The sequence below is a fragment of the Besnoitia besnoiti genome, chromosome VIII, assembly GCF_002563875.1.
Source record: "Besnoitia besnoiti strain Bb-Ger1 chromosome VIII, whole genome shotgun sequence".
Lineage (NCBI taxonomy): Eukaryota > Apicomplexa > Conoidasida > Eucoccidiorida > Sarcocystidae > Besnoitia > Besnoitia besnoiti.
Window position 1 is genome coordinate 1,559,385 of NC_042363.1, and position 11,911 is coordinate 1,571,295.

The following is an 11,911-nucleotide window of genomic DNA, read 5'->3' on the forward strand; positions in this document are numbered from 1 at the left end:
CACATAACACACGCCGGAGTGTCCCCACTCACAAAGCCCCTGATGGATTTACAAAACACTTGGTTGAGTCCAAGCCAGGGTCTCAAAAGACTCTCAAGCACCATACAAGGATGGCCGCACCCGCGCGCACCGCCGTCATTCGGCAGCAACGCCCCAAGCAGTGAGGAAAGGAAATGTAAAGCGACGCGTCCCGAGAAAACCCGCCTTGCTACCTGGACGAAAAACGGAGGTGGTTCTACCGATACAGTCCAAGTGCCATGATGACCCAGGATTCGAAATCCGGCGGCCCGGTGCGACACGCACACAAAGCGATAGGACGCGGGTCTTGGAGTTTCTATAGTACATGTGGAGGCATTCACAGCTACCTGGGCGCACTTTTTTCCATCTCAACTAACTGAAAAGGGCCGCCAACGACGAGAAAGGCATAATGTCCTTGTTTCGTGCATGGCTGCGGAACAACCAAACGCAAGCAGGATCCTAGCGCCGGCTGTAATGAACTGCAGCGTTCAAGATGTACATAGAAAACATGGGCCTCCTCGCGGTCTACGATATATAGTGGAAATTGCAACGTCTGCTGCCTTCGCGGTTGGCGCGTTCGGGTCGCCTGGAACCGGAGGGCAAAAAACAAGGCCAGGCGAGACCCTGGTCCCGCGGCGGCTGTGTTTCACTTGCGCGTTTGTGGCATCGTGGCTCTCCGTCTGTCTCAATTGGACTCTTGGCCTCGTTCCTCGCGCTCTGCTGCCTCGTCTGAAAGAACTGGACATTGCATATAACAGGATTCAGCAAACGGTCCAAAGCGTACCACACTGGTACAATAACCGTGGAAAGCTCAAGCGAAGACTTTTATGGTTCACAGGCGCCGGAAAGCTGGGCGAAAGGAGCAACCGACACGTAGAAGAGGAAAACTAGGAAATACAGCGGCCGAAGACAGCATACACTTGACTGCGGCAGCACTGGGAGATGAATTCTAAAACTGGGCTGACGTTGGTGCCCTGAATGACACACTCGCCGTAGTCACGCATCGCTCCCTTACCGCGTGGCGCTGGGTCATCGAGTGCCGCAACGATTGCGTCAAGGAGTTGTAGTGAATCCGACTCAGGGTTGCCGGAAGGTGATGCTAAAAGTCCCTCATCCACTGCACACATACAACAGGTGAAGCACGAAAACACATGCCGAGGCAGATGAGGTAAACCGATGTAGCGCCGGTGCATGGGGCCCTGGATGGAGCCAAACCCCAAACGTGGCTGCGTCCATCAACATACATATGTCTCCGTACAAATCTACTACTCCGATTGGACTTGCACGACACACGCTCACACATACATCTGTCAAACGAAAGGAAACAAATACCACAGCGCAGTTTGATGCCTGACTTCGCCGCTACATAGAGCGCGATGCTGATAATTGAAAAGCAGCAACACACGACGAGCGCATATGCCTGCACCAGAAACACACGGATGGCGGTTTGCCAACCCAGCACATGTTGAACAGAGGAGAAAAACATGAACGGTCTGAAACACGATGACATCATCTGCTTTGTCGTTGGGGGTCGTGCCCCACCAGCAACGTAAGCCTTCTGTGGCAGACGAAGTACTATCGTTTATCGTATTACCGGCATGGGCTCGAAAACCAGTTATGTTCTAAGAAGCGATGATGCGAACAGCATCAAATCTTGCGTAACACAGAGATCGCAGCTGTAACGTTGCATACACGAACATCTCAGTAGACCGGGCTGACGTGCAGCGCTACAACGAGAAAATATCCGCCCCTCCGCGACAATAGATAACATCATAGGTGGCCACGCAGCACTTGAAAGCCTGCCGCCAGCCTAGACACTCAACACCTAAGCAGTGCCCCCCAGCCGCGTAGTCCACTCCCCCCATACCGTCCACTACGTTCGATGATCTCAGCGTGATATGTGGCTCACTCAGGTCGGCTTCGTCACCTAACCATGCCACGTCACCAGCCTCCCCAAACAGCGCGAGCTCCAGACCTTCCATCAGTGTGTCCGGGAAATAGAGTGGCATGTCTGTGTTGTCATCCATGCTTTGGTGTGGCGGCGCTTCTGCGTGGTCAGCTACGACTCCATGGGGTGCTGGTGGCGTAGAAACGTCTGCGGCTTCTGTATGGAGTCCCTTCTCTGCATCTCCCGCGGGATCGGCGGCGCTCACTGCAGACACGGAACTCTCCCAGTCAACATCTGACGAGCCAGGCAATGAAGGCAACAACCGCACCTCTTGCAGAGGTGGATCTGACCGCAGACAACAATTAGCACGAAACTCGAACATGCGTGTGCGTTCGTCAGGCGACGCCATAAGGCCTGCAGACATTTAGCAGCGTAGAAGCCTACTCGTGTACGTCTCTGCCGGACGCCTACAGGAGGCGGCGGCGATAACTCGGACGGAGCGTCGCTTTCTCCTTATGTGACCGCTCTCGTTTTTGCGCACGCTCGCGACAATATGCCACTTTGAGCTGCTGTGCCCGATATACGGGTCCTGGCTATTACGCGTCAGCTGACTTCAGCGCCACACATCACTAGAATCTCCGCTAAATTTGTGCACCAACACACTTTCCACTAAATACATCTTCAAAGTCTCACCTTTGGGTAACCGTACCCTGACAGCGTGCATGCAGCCTAGTTAGGATCCCGTATCGTGGCTTCCACAGTGACTCATGCCGCGCCATTCCCTTCCGCATCGGAATGTGCTCTGCGAACTTCTTTTTCTTACCCTTTTCGACGCCGTCGGCGAGCCCTGACCGGTCGAACCCTGCCCGATACAGAATCGTCTCAAGCTGACTCATCTCCGCCGCCGAAAAGTAGAAGGGAATGCTTGAACTGCTCTCCGTGTTGTGTTCTGGTGGCTCTCCGAGGTTGTCGACTGGTCTACCGTTGGGCGCCGCTGGCATAGGTAAGTCTGCAACCTCTGTATCGACATCCTCTTCGGCGCCGCTTACGGACTCGAGGGCACTCAATATAGACGTGAGACTCTCCGAGCCGACAAGTGACGGGCTAGGAGAGAACAACGAGAACTGCTCGTGCTGCAGAGACGGATCTGGACGCCGACAGAAACGGACACGAAACCGGCACATGTATATGCCTTGATCAGCCGACCCGCCCAGAATAACACACATTTTGTCGCATGGGTGCTAACCCCTGCGCACCATGCAGACGCCTGAAGCATCCAGCACCGGCAGGGGCGAAAGGAGCTTCACATGCCGTTCCTTTCACTGCGGAGCTTTCGGTGTGTGCGTGGCACACTCGCGAAAATGTGCCGCGTGGCGCCGCTGTCTCTGGTGGACAGCGCCTCTTGTCTACGCTTCGCCGGACGCACGGACAAGGCTCCCGATATCGATGCTCTCTATGCATCACCAGATAGCCTAGATTAATCCTCCGCCAACGCGTAGTGCGCTAGTCACCTCTTGCTGCGCGCCGAGTTTCTGCGGGAACGTGCGGAAGGGCCTAGCTGGACTCTCACGAGAGGAATGCGCCAGTCGGGTGAAAGATCGTGGGAAGCTCGCGAACGGCAAGCCCCTACACTCATCAACGTCACATGTTAGCGCCGGGGGTAGTATTAATGCAGTGTGCATGCCACGCGGCCCGGGCCCGTGTCCCCCCGCTCTTGGGTGACCCTACACCGCCACTCACCTCCAACAATTCCCGCTCTTGGACCTGACTGCTGGGAATCGAACCCGTACCCGAGAGAGTCCTCCTCCTCCGACTCCGTAGTATCAGACCCGCCTGCAGCGTCCATTCGGCTTTCTCCGCCGTGCTCGTATTGACTCTTTTCCACGGTTCCGTCTTCTTCCTCTCCATCCTCGCTCTCGCTTTCTGAAGGTTCTGCCATGCGGATCCCACTCGCCGCGGACACAACCGCAGACTTCCGGGAGGCATGTCCGCGCGGGTCTGGGAGGACGTACCACAAGTGAGCAAGCCCGCACACAAACACGTCTGCCGGAGAGAGAGGAGCATCAAGTTTCGCCCTGTTCTTTACAAAACCTCCTGCTCAGGCTGACGCACCTGCGGGAGAAGGAAATGCGGTGTCTCTGTGCCTGTCTACGGCCTAAACCGGCTTCTGGTCATTCTTTCCTGAACGTAGGGCTGCGACAAGGGGACTCTCTCCTCATCTTCGTTCACCTCAATACGACACTTAAGATGCGTTTCTCAGAGCAGCAGAACCAATAGAGTGAGAAGTATACCTGATTGCCCGAGCAGAACATACAGGTGAGCGACTGCGCCTGTCTTATTATAAGCATACACCGCGGATTCAAGGAGAACGATATACCATCTAGCTGCGTCCGCAGGCCCACGCGTTTATGTTTAAGGAACGACGTTGCATTTACCAAAGGGACATCGAGCAGGTATTACCTCGGATGTAACGGAGACACCAGTGTGCGCCGGATGTCCAGGAGCCCACTGAGCCTCAACATGGCAAATACGGACCAGGGCGACAGAACGAAACAGAGACCACTAACGCACCCACCCACGGACAGCGGCAGCAATTGCAGAAGCGCACATTTCAAAACGACCGCGAGGCCACAGAGAGAATGATAGGTACATGGCATATCATACCGTTTTCGTAGCGCTCCATCAACTCGTGAAAACTGTCGGTCGTGTCGCTGACATGAAGTTCTGAAAAATGACTCACAGGGAGAAACTAGCACAAGCTTTGGACTACTCAGAGAGTAGTCCAAACGCACCGATTGGAAACCTCTCGGAGCCAACGAAGCAGCCGACTCGTGAAGTCTGGAAAGAAATAAGAATAACACGTTGCGGCATTACCTCATACTACGGAAACATGCGGGACGGTGAAGCGAACCGGCGAAAAACGACAAGAGCTACCTGTTGTGCATCAGACCAGACTGCCGTGCAGGCGGCACGGTGAGGTAAACCGGCGAACAACGACTTGAGCTCTTTGTTGTCGGCGTTCGGCAGCGCCTCGCGCGTCGGCATATTCAAACTCTATATGAATGATTCGCTTGTGAGGCCTTCCCCCCTGCCGCTCAGCTGCCGAGGCCATGACGCTTGTCGCCCCTCCATGGCTCTCCTCTCCCCCCTCTCGGCTGTCAGCGTGTTCCCGAGTGACGTTGTTGGGCACATGCGTCAGCTCCGAGCCTGTAAACTCACGCTGGGCGAATGTGGAGTCCGTACGGAGCTTGCTGGACACCAGCTTCACGAAATCGACACGCCGTAACGCGTACCAGGCAGCTGCAGAACAACGTTTCGACATACCAAAAATCAAACAACAGGGCTGCGCTATATGCGAGGCGACGAAAGAAATGCAGTCGCGTGCAATAGGCTCACACGTCTCAGCTCCGGAAGAATTTCACAGGCGTGGACGCGTGAAAGGGAGATGGTCCCATCTCCCTTTCACGCGTCCACGCCGCTACAGTAGGCATGAGAAAGCGTACACCACACAGTGGGCGTTCCGCACGTTAGGCGGCCACCTCGAACACCACACTAAGACCGTGACTGAGGCAATATCTCTGCCCAGAACTGCGATGTCTTCGTGGTGTCCGAACTAGGGTCCGAAGTGCGATATCGACCGAAAGACGGTTCGCGTCGTTCGTGCACTTACATGCGGACACGTGGGAGACGCGCTCTTGCAGAGGCACGCCATGCTGATTCGCAGCTTCTTGCCTTGCTGTACGCGTTTCAGCCAGGGCAACGCCGAGGAGGAACTCCAACAGCGTCATTGCAGCCTCTTCGCTCGTGAAGCCAAAAAACCGACCGATAGCATACATTTCTGTACGCATAGAATGCACGTTGCGAGTGAATATGCTGTCTCGTGCCACAGTCGGACGCGTGTCCACGAGGGCAGCCGTTTGCGCGAGGAGAAGAGTCATGTGTGAGAGCGTCTGAAGGGTCCGGTTCACAGTAGCCTTTGACAGTCTTGATTCAAGCCGAGTCCGCAGGCCACGGGCCTTGCCTGCTTTTAGGCGTGCCAACCTTGACATGACAGCCGCCCAGTCAGCTGGGGAGCCCTCTGAGAAGAGCCACACACGAGACGGAAGAGAGAGCGAAGCGCCCGACAAATGGAACAGCTGGTCGCCAGTACTACCTCTGACCGCAGAGGCACGCCTGCGCAGCTCCTTACAGGGGAAAAGGATGACCGCTGCTAAAGATGGTATAGATCTATATACACGCTGGGTTGATGCTTGCCCTGGCTTTTTAGAGACGTCGCGGTACGGGGCGACAAGCGGAGGGGGCTACGGCAAGCGCGGGCTTGCGCAAGAATGACTTTATAAAACCGTTCCTCGCACGAGCAGGCCTGGGCACACGTACTCCGGGCTGGCGTAAATCCACTCAGAACTCACCTGAGAAGGGAATATCTTCGTTGTACATCTCCGCCCCTGGCACAAGGTTCTGAAAGGGGACCTTGAGAAGGTGAGGAACACCCAAGTCGGAGGGGATCTGAGCCAGCGGATGCGCTGGACCGTGCACGATCGCTGCGTAGGGACAAGCAACACAGAATCCGGGGATCAGTCATCAATTCGCCTTGCCTCATTTCTGTACTCGTCTCACGCACCAGTGGCCCCGTTGCGTACAACATGACGCGACACGGTCATATGTTTATCGTATACCCACAGGTGCGTGTGCGCTGCGCAGGTCTGTTGATCGACGTAAGGAAGCCTGCGCCGAGGTGACCGTACATGCATGCAGCTGGGAGTGAGACCGCTCGCGTGCGCCCGCGGCGCGGCTGTCACCGACCTTAGTCACCGGAAGAAGTACACACAAACGAGAAGACTCCGGCACTTGCCAGTGCACCATGAACGATACGTACGCACGGGAGCAAAACCCGGCGCGGGCGCGAGGAATCGCACTCGCATTCGCTTATCTCCCTACATATGCAATACGCGCGTATGCATATATATATATATTCAACATACATATGCTCCTCAGTCTCTCAACCGAAGGGTTCGGTGGCTGTCACTGTATACTAGCGTACTCACCAGCACGTTCGGCTGCGGTAGCGACGCGCAGCAATGACGAATCCGGGATCTCTACACAGATAGGCAACACCAGTAACGAGAAAGAAGCAACAGAGAAACTTTGGGAACGGTTCGATGGCTTAACGCCGCAGTTCGGGCGCGCGGAACCAGTAACCCACGGAAAACCCAGTCCCTCAAGGGACAGCAAAAACAACTTGCACAGCAGGAGCCTTGCTGCGTACGCCTGAAAGGGGAGGGGGACCGTGGGGGCGGAGTGATGGCAACCACAGAGAGTCCCTCAGGTTCCGGCAGGCTGTCCACTCCAGACCCGGGCCGCGAAGAAGCAGAGCCCTCAACACCACGCGAGACGTGCTACGAACATGAGACAACTAAGAGATAAGAGTAGCACGAGACTGTGATCAGCAGGTAGCCATCGCGCGGAAGAGGCGCGAGACAGCAGGGAAACGCACGTCACTCGCGAACGAAGGGCGTCTGCAAGAACTGTGCCACACGCACACAGGAGTGACAGAGAGTGGAATCGAATCGAGGAGGATCGATTCCACTACGTCCCTGAACTCAACTGGTTGGCTCACTGGCAGCGACGTCCGGGCGGCGGTCCAGCCACTGCGAAAGGTCAGACAGGATGTTTCGGCCACGAAGAGCTGAGGCCAGGGCTGAAAAGCACAGCACCCGAGCGACACGCATCCACTAATCCGTTTCCTCTCGAGGGGGGCAACCAACTGCATATATATGTATATTTGTGCAGTGGCGGTTTCTGCGAAAAGAGCACGGCAGAATAAACCTCGAACATCCTGATGCACACACGTATTTCGGATCGCACGTCACGTTGCATCCAGACACGCATAGCAGCCGGCGCGGTGAACAAGACGCGTCTGCACTAGGCCACACACATAATGGACGCCTTAACCAGGCCGGAATGGTGTAAATGCACCGGACCGCGCCGACGGGCGATACACCTAAGCAGACAACTATACACGGACGCAGCACCACTACCGACTCGACGTCTCGACTACGCGCCGGAGTACGTTCGAAAGTTCCGCATTTACCCTCCTGATTTGAGAATAGTCTCTCGTGCCGCGGAGTCCGAGCCCCCGGCATACAATTTTGCCGAGGCATGGCAAAGGAGGTTCACACTATTCCTGCCCTTCTTGGTGCCTCAGCTCGGCTATACAGCCGTACAACTCGGCCGCCCCACAGCACGGATGGCCAAACAAGCATGTGCGCGCAGCCATGACACGGGGGTACGCTGCGATAGATCCAAGATGCCTTGCACTGGCTTTCAAACAATTTAGAGGCTACGTGAGCAGCACAACGACACAGATGCTAGGCCATTCGCACAGCTGCGCCCGCCGCTCTTCAGCACGACGTAGATACGAACCCAGTTATTTGGGGATGTTGACGGCGTGGCACGCACGAGACGGCCAAGTTTTGGCGCATGTTCCGCTGGGGGGGCCCGGGAGCGTGTACGAACGCGCTGCCGGACAAACGTGTAGAACCATGCGAAACGAAGCATAAGAATACAGAACTACCGGCACCGTTCGGAACGCACAGTGCATCTCGACGGGCAGCTGCCAGACCGCCACAGGGTCAGTTTCTGCTGCCTGACGCACTGTCCAAAGCGAGAATTAGGGACGGCCACCAGACAACAGAGATCGAACCAACCGTGCTACCGCATCAGACGGCTGTATGCAGCGACACCAAGAAAGCAGGCGGCGATCTCAATGTTCTGCAGAGTGACCCCGTGGGGACCACCACGTCCCGACCCCTTTTTCTTCTGTCACATACCCGACCTTCGTTGTTCCAGCTCGCCAAAGAAGGGAACTTTTTTGCCGAGTGGAGTGAGCGAAACACTCCTGGTGCCGAGGCTCGGCTTGCCGCGTGCCTCACGGAAGGCGCTGACAGCCACGCGAAGCAGCTCAGCTTCCAGTTCACTCATGACCGGGTGCAGTCGCGTTCCGAAGAGGAGTACAGCAGTCTCACGCACACCCTTCTCTAAAGCACCGTGTGCCCATAGGGCTGCGTTCTTCTCTGCGCTCTCATTTGCACCTAGATGGTGTTCCTGGATTCTGCTGAATTGCCGAGACAGAAAGACGCATCTGCTCAAAGCCGCCAATGCATCTTTCAAGGTGCGCGTGGTTCGATTTTCCCGGATGGCTGTCATCTTGACGTCATACAGAAGGCTTTGCAAACTTCTGAACGTTACGAAGGTGTGCCCGTACCATGCTCCTTGAAAGGGCGCTGACAAGAACGAAGCAAATAAAAAAAGCGGAACTCCATACACAAACATGGTCTCGAGGACGTGTGGAACTGCCGCTGCGGTGGGTGACTGAAAGCAAACACACATACCATCCGCAACGCACTGCAAGTCCGCCGGGGCGAGTGGATCGAAGTCGTCCCACACCGCTTCAGGCAAGAGATAGCAGAAACGATAGAACCCTCAACGCAACGACAGCTTTGCCTTTAATGACGGCGAGTATGCGAAGCGCTGGACGACGCGAACCACACCCTAAGCTGCACGGCGCGCGCCTACCCCAGGACACTGAACATCCGAATGACCACCCATGGGTCTTCGTGCCTCTCTATGGATCTGCATCTGTCACCCGGGCTGGTGTGCTGATATGCTAGCATGGCGTATTCTTGTATGCATATCTCCAATGGTCTGTTGCGGTGAAGCACGCGCGCAACGGACTAATTATCCTACGCATACCCCAAGGCCTGCACAACATTCCCCTCGTGCACTGCCCAGAGACGTGCTTCCTCGCCATCGCTCCTCCGTTATAGTCGAGTGCACAGAGGATTGCGTACGTGTAGGCTTGCATGCCAGACGGCTGCGCGTTACCACATGCTGTTGTAAGCGCAGGAAAGCGGTCCCTGAGAGAGACACGCTCTGGCATCTCCGGAGCTACCTCACGGCATCAGCGCTGACATGCGACACGCCTCCAGAGGACCTGTTGCCAGCTCGCGTCTTACGACCCGTCCCCCGCCTCTTTGCTCCACACTCCAGAAAGACCCAGTACTCCGCTAAGGGAACACCATACCCAGTGTACAACCTTGCTCTTTCAGTATGAAACAAGCAAGCGCATGTTCTGTTCCTGTTGAGGCTACCGAGGACGCGTCACATCGCTGAGCTCCAGCGGCTTACGAGGTGGGATGTCTTCCGGTTGAACTGTGAGGGCAACAAGTTGTTCTTCCGTCAAGTCCGTTAATTCGCTGTCAACGAAGAGAGCCGTCTCGGACACTAGTTGCGGGTTCGCTTCCCCACGTGCCTCGCCGCCCCTCGGCGTCATTCTGCCTTCATCGGCTGCGTTGTCCATCCGTTTCGCCTTTTTTGCACTTCGCGGCGACTGATATTTTCTGGCGTCTGACGCTCAGGAGGACAGGAAACTCCGGCAAAAGGCGGTAACGGATCGGAAACTCAGAAAAAACTCCGAACTCGGCCGCAGGCCAGGCGAACTGGCAATTCCTAGCGGTGTCCGCTCTTGCGCGCCTCATCACATTAGTGCCACCCCACCACCCGCCACAATGGACTGTGAGACAGAATGGAGACAGGATCGTGACGACGGGAAGAACCTGTCAGATGGCGAAGGCAACTCGGTTGAGGGGGAGAACCGGTGCAAATAACATGCAAGTCCCCGCTAACCGTGCGTTGTGGGGTTTCCTTCCAGCGCTTAACCACCACAGGTGATCGCCTCCAAGACATTAAACGTAATGCAGAAACCGGCTGCCTGAAACACGGGACCCCCCCCAAGCAGTGAATGGGAATCACGCAGGACGGCGCCAATTCATGGGCTGGGGAGGTTATAGCGAAGGCATCAAACGGAGACGACAAACAAGCCAAGCGCTGCCATTTACACTGCGAAAGTGCGACGAAACAATGGAGGTTCAGTGCAGGTAGATCTGTGCGCGGATCGTCACAGAGGGAGGCGCACAGTCGGGTGTGTTTTAAGTTGTCACAGCACTGAAGTTGAAGAACTCAAAATCAATGGCACCCTACATGCATGAGCACAGGCCAGGGTCGTGCTTCTTCACTTGTGGATTCTCTCACAACTACTTTGGTGAGCGCTGGCCATTAGTGACAAACGCAAAAAAACTAGACCGACATCGAACTAGCAGCGCAGATGCTAGGGGTGCGTATCTTCCAAGTTTTGCTTCCTCGATACAGGGACGGAAAACGCCTCCTGTTCTCCTCCACTCGAAAAGACTCACCTGGAACGCTGCTCTCCGCGTACGCGTCCTCTTCCTCCTCTTCTCCAACGTCTGGTACTGCTCTCCCTCTCGGACGTTTTCTGGTGGCGGCGGATGCGTCTTGCTTGGCACCTTCCTGTCCTGAATTAGGTCTTGAGGCAGCATAGCTTTGCACGCCGCTTCCACCCATTGCCGACTCGCAAAACTCGTCGTCACTGACCGCCGCCCCCAGTCCAGAATTCTCTGGGGAAGAATCGCCGAGCCTCCGCGGCCCTGGTCCAGCCTTGCGGAGTGGATGGGGGGAGACCAAGGAAAACAGCGACAAGCGGGCAGCAGAGAGAGACTGCGTGCCACCAGAGAAGTCGGGAGCCGGATGAAAGGGCCTGCTAGCGCGAAGCACGCATAGCAAGAAGACTGTTGATATGGAGACGATGCAGGCCGCTAGTGCAAAAGAAAGCACTGCAAGCAGCGCGGGGGGAGACCGGAAACGGTTCTTGGTGCGTTTTCGAGCGAGCTTCGTCTCAAGCTGCCTCCGCCTTCGTCGACTCTCCTGGACCGACGGCAAAGGAGAAGCAGCAAGAGTCGGAGCGCCAGCCACTGAAATAGTGAAGTGATAGCCCGAAGCATCCATCCCGATTTGTGGGCCTGCTCCAATAGCACTCACGGCGCCTGCACCGAGGCCCTCCAGCAGGCGAGCGTCGTCGGCAGGGCCTGAAGGGGGGGTCGCAGTTAGCCCCGTGTGAGACTCAAACGGCAGCGCTGAAGAGACGTCCAT

General features: G+C 56.2%; 1 protein-coding gene across 1 annotated transcript; it reads right to left on the reverse strand.

Moving 5' to 3' along the window:
- Positions 1 to 1,745: 1,745 nt before the first annotated feature.
- Positions 1,746 to 11,911, reverse strand: BESB_083490 (uncharacterized protein; the record flags this gene model as incomplete). Its single annotated transcript, XM_029366699.1, has 12 exons — positions 1,746 to 2,251; positions 2,730 to 3,053; positions 3,647 to 3,949; positions 4,571 to 4,630; positions 5,126 to 5,206; positions 5,577 to 5,984; positions 6,316 to 6,447; positions 6,952 to 7,002; positions 7,524 to 7,604; positions 8,737 to 9,189; positions 10,094 to 10,312; positions 11,158 to 11,911. 12 exons carry the CDS (start codon positions 11,909 to 11,911, stop codon positions 1,746 to 1,748), a joined length of 3,372 nt encoding a protein of 1,123 aa, XP_029217159.1.